The 9,661-nt window shown below is 45.5% G+C and overlaps 1 protein-coding gene across 1 annotated transcript; it reads right to left on the reverse strand.

Annotated features, from left to right (window-relative positions):
* Nucleotides 1-2,049: 2,049 nt before the first annotated feature.
* si:dkey-202l22.3 (7 transmembrane receptor domain-containing protein) lies at nt 2,050-6,647 on the reverse strand. The gene is made up of 3 exons (XM_024444375.2): nt 6,495-6,647; nt 3,595-4,436; nt 2,050-3,359 (listed from the first exon to the last, which is right to left on the reverse strand). Exons 2-3 carry the CDS (start codon nt 4,417-4,419, stop codon nt 3,033-3,035), a joined length of 1,152 nt encoding a protein of 383 aa, XP_024300143.1. The 5' UTR covers nt 4,420-4,436; nt 6,495-6,647; the 3' UTR covers nt 2,050-3,032.
* Nucleotides 6,648-9,661: the final 3,014 nt, after the last annotated feature.

Genomic DNA, 9,661 nt, shown 5'->3' on the forward strand with positions numbered 1-9,661 from the left:
TCATTTTGACTGTTGTAAATCCCACACCTCAATATACTGCACTAACATGCCTAGGATATTACATCCAAACTACAACACGTTACATGGGATCATAACACACATCATCAATACAGGCACATATCATGGCATCATAATTAATACACAAATAATCTGATATTATCATAAATTGTCAGATCACATTTAAACTAAGTACGTTCCTGACCGGTGTTTTTTTAAAATTTATTTAAGAAACTAAATATGCTTTTTCTGCATCTTTGCAAAAAAAAAAATCTGGGTAAAAGAGGAATGTGAATGTTCAGTACATTTTAGCATTTGCTTGCTTTTCTTTAAGTCAAACAACCTAGCCAGCAGGCATGCCAGCTAAGATGGTTAGACAAGCTACTCCAACTGGATTGATAGCCTGAAATAGCTTGGTAGCTGGTTATGAGGTTGGGAGATTGGGACCATAGCTAGCTGGCAAAAATTGCTAGGTGGCTAGTAATACAGAGAAACAACACATGTTTGCTTTTATATATTTATCAAGAAGGAATCAATAGTCTACATGGCTTGATCAAATTCATTTACAAACATACTTCCTGCAAGTCCTGGCCATCAACGGCCACTAACATCAAATCAACTGCCGTGTCAGTCACTCGACACTCTCTCTCCTCCTACTGACGATACTGTCTGCATGCACTAGAGCCCTCAAACTCAACTCTGGACTTTGAAGCCAGTTCAATTGTATTATTTAAAAAAAATAGTCCCCCTCTAATCAGGGACTGATTTAGACCTGGGACACCAGGTGGGTGCAATTAATTATCAGGTAGAACAGAAAACCAGCATGGTCCGGACCTCGTAGGGTCAGAGTTGAATACCACTGCACTAGAGTACAGTATTTAGCGCCCTGCCGAGCCTATCTTTACTCTGTGGTGTACCGGTACCCGCCTGTGTATGGTCTCACTATTGTTATTTTACTGCTACTCTTTAATTACTTGTTACTTTTATTTCTTGTTCTTACTCTTTTTAACTGCATTGTTGGTTAGGGGCTCGTAAGTAAGCATTTCACTGTTGTATTCGGCACATGGGACTAATATAATTTGATTTGATTTAACCCTGGAAGGAACCATTTACTAGGTAGAATGGGGGAGGGGGGAGTACTGTTTTCCTGGTCCAGTCATTGTGCCCTCTCTACAAAATACAGCTGACAGATCTTTTTATAAATAATTATGAGAAAATGTGGGGTAAACATTTTGTTCAGTAATTCATTTAACATCTGGGAAAAAAAAGTCTTCCCTTGTGCCCCGTATGTGCGTGATGCCTCTGAACCTCATACAGGAAACCAAGGTGATGCCAACAATGAGGCAGGGTAGAACGGGTGCCTCTACAGAGTAGGAACATAAACACTGCGTGTGTGTGTGTAACAGGGATGTGTGAAACTGCAGGCATGCATTCGCTGCAAGTAATTGTTTCTGATGTGTGTACAGTATGTGTGACACGGTGTATTACTCAAAACCTACATTATCTTTTTGTTTAAAGGAGGTTCATTCAAAACCCCTGTGCCTTTTCCACTATATTTGATTATGAAGATTGAATAAACAACAACATTTTGCTCACACTTAACAGCGGCAGTCTGTTTTGAAGTCAGATTGATGATATCTGGTCCTACACAAACATCCATACAGATCACAATTAAAGCCATTCAAACCCATGGTTCTTGTTGGACTTTGACACCGTGGGTGGTGTGCTAGAGTGAGTCAGTGACAGCTTGCTCAGAGGCCTTGTGAATGTCAGCTACATGAACCCCAGCGAACTAGACAGACATGGATACCGCTGCCCAACCCTGTTAGAAACGCACTCTTCCTCCTCTGATGCAGCCACTGAAACCACGGCTAGAAAGCTCGCTTTCACTCAGTGTAACCATCGCTATAAATTGTGTTGTCAAAAGATGACAACAGGGTTATGATTTGGGGTTGAGACACACTGGGAAATCAGATGGCAGGAGCTTTGTGCATCATCAGTTTTTTTTGGGGGGGGGGAACTCACTTTGGAAACAATGTTTTTAACAGAACATAACAGCAATTCAGAAAGGGCCTCTGGGAATGAATCCATTTTATTAGGCTCAAGTGGCATAACAATGGGTTAAAAAGTGTATGTTGTGTTCTAGTTGCGCTACTCAGCAACAGATAAGAAACTAATCCAAATGTGAGGTACATTTGGCAGACCGGGTGCTGTTCCTGGGCTGTCAGTCAACATGGCAGCCATAATATCACTGTGGGTGACTGCACAGATAGCGCTTTGCTTCGGATTAATTGAGTTCCGGGGAGCTGATTGGGTTTGAGACTGCAGGGAAATCCTGCAGGAAACAACACCTGTTCAAAGATACTCCAACACACCTAACTAGCACTGAGCTGGGGAATCGCTCCATATGGCCCAGGCAGAGAGAAAGACAAGATGGGGGAGAGAGAGAGAGAGAGAGAGAGGAATCAAAATAAAAGTAAAGCTACATGCATTGAAATGAATCGGAAAAAGGGATCGAGTAAGACGAGGGAGAGAAAGTACGAAACATGCCAAAATCAGGCGAAGGCACAGCAGAACGAGGGAACAACAGAAAAGGGTGAGCTATCTTTGCGGACTGTTTGTGCCCTGTTGCCCTCCTCTGTTTCCTGTGTGTGTAATCCATTTGGAGAGTGAGGAGTTCAGAGCAAGGTCATCACCCCCCTCTGCCACTTTCCAGACCTGCATCCCGACCCAAGGTCCCAACAGTGTCTGCCTCACAGAAGATGCGGGACCCTGCTCATCGTCCTGGGCAGCAGGGCTGCTGTAGTGACACCCAAGGCAAATAGAATGAACGGCCCAGAGGGGTGACGATCTCCAGAGCAGCCTGATCCCCCCCCCTGTCCCACGGTCTCTCTGCCTCTCCTCATTCTCCCCCTCCTCCCTGCTCTTACGTTGTCTCTAACTGCGTGTATGAGATATATGTAATGGCTGCTGCTATGGCATATGACCTTTGAACCCTATCTATAAACCATGCTGTTAAACCGTTCCTGATGTTCTCAGAGGGTGCTGTCGGACTCTCGGCCGGCGGCCCCCGGGGTCTCCTTGCCGGGGGCGGGGACCTCAGAGAGCAGGCTGAGGCAGGTGGCCGGGTTCCGGGAGGTGCAGCGGGAGAGGAGCTGGCCCCCTGGGGTCCCCTGGCGGCGGCAAGGGCACAGGTAGCCCTTGAGGTGCAGCCATATCTTGCTGTGCAGGGAGGCGTAGATGAAGGGGTTGTAGCAAGCGGAGCTCATGGCCACCAGGTGGCAGCACACCTGTAGCACGTTGACATAGCGCTTGTCCACGATGTGGTAGTCTGGGTCCAGGTCCAGCAGCAGGTTCAGCACCTTTAGGGAGGGAGGAGGAATACACATGCTCAGGGGTCACATACATTGGGATTACATTGGGATTACATTGGGATTGTATACAGCCTAGGCGATGCCCCTAAAATGCTTTTTCAACATATTTTCTCAAAGACATCTACTCAATTATATAAAAATGACAGGAAAGTTGATGGGCTATCAGGAAAGTGCATCGTGCCTGTGTGTGTGTGTGCGCATCGGTGCATGCGTGTGTGCTCACCTGCAGGGGCAGCCAGCAGAGGGCAAAGGCAAGCACAGAGGCCACCAGGAGAGAGAAGGTTTTCCTCCTCCTCTGGCTCCAGCGCTGCTGGCAGTGTGAGGGCTCTCCGGGCAGAGTGTGGCGTCTCAGGTGCACTGTGATGGCACAGTAGGACACGCTGACTGACAGCAGAGGGATCATGTAGGAGGCTACCAGGATACAGCAGGAGTAGAGCAGCCTGAGCTGGCCAGAGCTTGGCCAGAACTCCTCACACACCACCAGCTCCACCCCACGGGGCCTCAGGTCCAGGTAGCGGGTGTGGAGGGAGGGAGGGGCAGCCAGGGCCAGAGACAACCCCCACACCCCCAGAGCCACTGCGCCGCAGCCCCCAACAGAGATCCTCCTCCTCACTGGGTGGGCCACCACCACGTAGCGGTCCACAGCGATGGCTGTGAGGGACAGCACCGAGGCGAAGACGGTGGCGGCCTGCAGCAGCGGCACCAGGTGGCAGAGAGGGCGTCCGAAGGCCCAGCCGCGGCTGTCGAAGGCGTACGAGGCAGTCAGAGGGACACAGGTCAGACACATCAGCAGGTCGCCGGCCGCCAGGTTCCCGATGAAGAAGTTGGTGGCGTTGTGGAGCTTCTTATCGGCCAGGATACAGGCCAGCAGGATGGAGTTGCCTATGCCGGCCACAGCCACCAGGAGGCAGTAGAGGGGCAGGAAGAGGGGCTTGAAGCGCAGCAGCAGCTGCATGCCAGAGAACATGTCCAGGGGGTTGTTGCTGTGGTTCAAGGAGGGGCCTCCAGTAGTGTTGGCCCCACTCAGGACCTCCAGGATGGGATCCATCTCAGTACACTGCTCCCCTACGACCCAACATAGACAGTCACTAAGTTGTGGCAGTTAAGAAAGACTGGGGGAAGCATCAGCACTTACAGTATGATATAGCAAAGAGAAGGCTTGAACCAATTTCGAAGTTCACTTATTTTCTGAGTTCAACCTGTTCATAACCATGACCCTCAGCAGCCCTTTCTGCATTAGCTGCTATCTTAATATGTACCAAAGATTATGGATATACTGACAAGATACATGTCTCTCCGACCCTAACAATGGGAGACGTTGTCCACAAAGCGGCACGGTGGGCTGTCTAGCTCCCGCCTATCCTTTCTTTGATTGGCGGATGCATCCCATTACTGTAATCCTTTTTTGAATACTCAATGAGGGTTGTTGACATCGTATTCAATGGAGATGCTATGCTGCTAACCTCATTCCATGAATATGCAAAGCCATGTCAAGACAACAGATAAAAAGTCACGTGTCCTACTTATATTAGGACACTTGTAACAACTTAAGCATGACGAAACTTCCATTCAATCAAACAAACCTCACGTATCAAAATAAGCCATTCATCTTTTGTTGTTGACCAAATTCGAAACACTCATTGTCCTCCATACAGAAACTCCTCGCTTGGTGGGCGAAACGCCGAAAAAGCGCCACCTGCTGGTGAGGGACAGATTTTCCACCTAGTTGGGCATCTCTCTTCCTTATCCTCTATGTATGTACTAACCTGAATGTCGTTTAATTTTTTTGGGGAGGCGGGATGTGGGCGTCTGTGTAAACGTCATGATTTTCCCTGTCCGGTCTCTTTAATACTGTGACCGCCCACTTTACTGCCTGCACTCACTTTACTCACTCGGTCTCAGCGCCTCGGATATGCCTCACCTTTAATGCTGTTGCAATGCACTTGATAGAGTTCTTCCAGCCACTTATTTCTGATCCTCGACGAGAGCTGAAAACCCTCTGATTGCAAAACGGAGGAGCTCTTTACAGCTCATCCAAAACTCAACCGTGTCACGTCTGCACTGACGCATACTGTGGGATTAATCAGATGGCTTTATTGATTTAAATGTTTTTTTTTTTTTACCCTCTTCTTCTAGTTAATGTGGGAGACTATCATGATTTCTTCGATTAGGAAAAGGAGATTATTAGTGACCCCCCAATCATAGCCTACTATTTGAAGAATATTATTATAATTGCCCATAATCAAATATGCTTTAGGCAAGAGATACAGAGGTGGGTAGATTGATATACAGATTTTTAAATCTGGTCGCTCTGAATGTGGTAAATCAACAGGTGGCGAGGAAGGAGGAGGGATTGAATATGTAGCTTAAGTCATTGCGCTGTGACATAACAAACAACAGTAGATAATGCAACGTGTTGGTGAATGGTGTCTTCATGCGATAATGTCCAGTGCCTACAGTACATTTGAGTGAGTCTTCAGGTCTTTATAGGCTGCATATGTGAAGTACTCGTCCAAGCAGAGCGAGACACTGAGATGAAAGACAGTCCTGTACTCTGGGTGGTATTGCAGTCTAGTTTTGGATGGTTATTTCAACAGGGAAGTGACCAGGTTCCCTATTTACTTCGAAGTGAGCCTAAAAATCTATGGCAAACAGAGGTAACAGTCAAATTGCTCCTGAAACACGTTTAATCTGTTGCCCTGCCATCTGAACGAGCACACTGGTGGATCAGGCTGGCGACAAAAACGCACAAGAATAGACTGGCTGATGCAAAATTAATAATACACATAACATTTTTACACATTCCTTTAAAAATGTTTTTATCTGTGATTGAACAAATGACATATCATTACAAATGATAACATTTGGTAGCATTTGAACCATTAACAATCTCATGAAATCATCCTTCCAACTCGTCAAACCAGCTGTACATACTGTAGTTTTAGTACTATTTGGGGGGGTGCTAAGTGAACCTTTCAAAATAGAATATCAAGTGTTCACATTTTCCGTATTCCACAATACAACAAGCAACATTGATTTAAGCTGTAATTATGTGTATTGTGCGTTTTTTTTTTTACGCATCATTTGTGTGCATTGTGTGTAAGATAAGAGAGAGAAGCCTACTTGTACAGTGCCTTGCTTTTCCTCAGAGGCAGTACGCGTCTCTTCTCTCTGTCACGTCGCTTCACTTCTGTGACTGTGTCTCTCTCCTCTTCCTCTTCTCTTCCCCCTCTCCCTGTGATGTGAGCATTGCCCCTCTCTCTCTCTCTCTCTCTCTCTCTCTCTCTGAGCCCAACCAGTGGTTGTGCTCCAGCAGAAAGTCTGGGAATGAGGGGTAGCAGGCTGCCACAGACGCTATATCCTTCACAGCACATATATATAGGCATGTGATTGAAAAGAGAGATTGTGTGGTGTCCCAACACTATCCTTCCTTCACCCTCTCCCCCCTCCCTTTTTTTCTCCCTCACACGCTCCAGAGATGTCAATCCCACACACTGCATGAATTTCTAAATGATTTCCCTCCCAAAACGTGTTGCTAACCTCCTTCCATAAGTGCACAATGCAACGCATATAGTTCTCTCTCTTATGCAGTCAGGTACAAAATCCAAACCTGCATCAAATGATGTGCTAACAACAGATGGACAACCTGCAATTAAATGTCGGCTATCCCTCCATCCCTTCCTGCCTCAAACGCACATGCACACGCATACATCACAGGAGGTTGGTGGCACCTTAATTGGGGAGGACGGGCTCGTGGTAAGGACCGGAGTAAAATCAACGGAACGGTATCAAATACATCAAAACACATGGTTTCCAGGTGGTTTCCAGGTGTTTTCCAGGTGTTTTGATGCCATTCCATTTGCTCTGTTTCCCGGGCCATTATTATGAGACGTCCTCCCCTCAGCAGCGTCCTGTGACACACACTGAGTCATTTTTTGGGAGGATTTCAGCGTAAGGGCTCAGACACACCAAGAGCGTTCGCTGTCCGAGAGTACTTTCTGAGTGTTATTTTCGAACTGAGTGGGCACCAATTTTACATGTAGAATCGCATGAACATTTCCAGCAGACGTTTCCAGCGAGTGGTCCCTGGAAACACAGCCTGAATGACCGGTAGACGGATACTAGATCCACATTTGGTGCGACGTGTGCGATCCTTTAAGGCAACCAATTAGAACAGGATTGTGAGTTTGCACATCTTCATATATTCAGAGGTAAAGGCATATTGTTAGTGTTATGAAATTAGCCCTATAGATAGGATGCCAGTTTCTTTCAATCACTTTGGCACATTTTTCAGGCGTAGGTGGTATATTTTCTACGTACAAAACGTCAAACTTATAACACTTGTAGATGGTCCCTGTCTTATGTTCAGAACCTTTGACTCTGCTTCAGGGTTTCACACATGGTTCACCCCTCAGTCATTCATGCAGAATTGAAGTTTTCCATGAAATACCATGAGAACATTTGGTTTAGTCACCAATACATCCGATGAGGATAGGCTCACCATTTACCATTTAATCCAAAGGCAAAAAAAAAAAAAAAGATGCACATTTCAAAAATGTTATATTTTGAAGTCCTGGTGGGTAAGAATAGTAGATTGCGTTATGATTTTCTATACTGTACTTAACTAAAACTTGAAATGCACAATTCTTGAAGTGTTTTGTATCCAATGGCAGGTTGTGAGCATGTTGAGAAGTATGTCAGTCTTACAGTTTCATTGTCCTTACACAGCCCATGCATAGGACAAATCGTCAGAAATAGGGATTTGTAAAGCAGTTCCAACTCGTCAAACCAGCTGTACATACTGTAGATTTGGTACTATTTTGGGGGGGGGGGCTTAATAAAAAAATAGCAAGGTGCTGTGTGCCATTTATGCCCCATGCACCATTGTACAAGATCACCTTTTCTAAATGTCAGCTGATGCAGTATCGCTAGTCTCTCTGCTCAAAATTCATCCGCTTTACATTGCATTAGGGTTGCAAAATTCCAGCAACTTTCAATTCAATTCTCTGGTTTTTCAGAAATCCTGGTTAGAGGATTCCCAGAATCAGAAGGCAATAAACAGGAAATCCAGAATCGTCCAACAAGGATTTATGGAAAACCACAGAATTTATTGAACATTCCCAGAATTTTGCAACCCTACAATGTGTCAATTTAATTGATCGGCTTAAAGTGTATTCAGAAGTGTAAGGACCAGAAATTGGAATGGGTTTAGCATATTTATTGAGGAAATATTGAGAATATGAATAGGCCAGATGAAGCCAAGGGCTGCAGATGAAGGATCCAGGGAAGTTGACTCTATAGGGCATATGTGTCAAACTCATTCCATGGAGCGCCGAGTGTCTGCGGGTTTTCGCTCATCCATTGTACTTGATTGATCAGTTAAGGTCACTGATTAGTTAGGAACTCCCCCCACCTGGGTGTCTAGGTCCTAATTGGACACAAATTGAAAGGAAATAACAAAAATCAGCATACACTCAGTCCTCCATGGAATGTGTTTGATACCCCTGCTGCTTGGAGTCTCAGGTAGACATCACCGTCAGGCTGCTGTGGTCAGGCTGCTGCGGTCAGGCTGCTGCTGTGCCCCCCCCCAGCAGATCCTTGAAGGAACCTATGTAAAAGGAGAATGACATGGGAGAAGGAGGGATGCAACACAAAACAGAGGAGGAATGCCTCTTTGATTGGATTTAAATAGGCTGGTGATGGTGATTAAGAACGGGTGTGTGTGCTGATTAGCAGTTAGTGGCAGCTGGAGCTTGTTTGAGGAGCAAAGTTCAGGGCAACTAGGTAAGTGTTGTAAACAATAGGAGGCTGATTGGCAATGGTTAGCAGCTGGTGCTTGTTGAGTTGCTAAGGAGGTGTGTTCAAGCAACTAGTTAAGGGTTACGTTGAAATCTGGTCCTCACTCCTAAGTTTTTGTTCATCTACCTAAACTATATTTTGGTATTTGTTTCCTGGGTCCATTGTTGACATCAGTGGTGTAATTATACTTGAAAGTACTACTTAAGTTTTGGGGTACCTGTACTTTGCTATTTATATTTGACAACCTTTACTTCACTACATTTTAAAAGAAAATAATGTACTTTTACTCTGTACATTTTTCCTGACACGCAAAAGTACTCATTACATTTTGAGTGCTTCGCAGGGCAGGATAGCGAAATGGTCTAAATCACACACTTATCAAGAGTGGATCCCTGGTCTGACTCACTAAACACTAGTTTGTCAATTTTGTTGGAGTGTTGAAGTGTGCCCCTGGCTATCAGTACATTTAATGATTTATACTTTGGATATAC

Source organism: Oncorhynchus tshawytscha, linkage group LG14 (genome assembly GCF_018296145.1).
Source record: "Oncorhynchus tshawytscha isolate Ot180627B linkage group LG14, Otsh_v2.0, whole genome shotgun sequence".
Taxonomy (NCBI): Eukaryota; Metazoa; Chordata; class Actinopteri; order Salmoniformes; family Salmonidae; genus Oncorhynchus; species Oncorhynchus tshawytscha.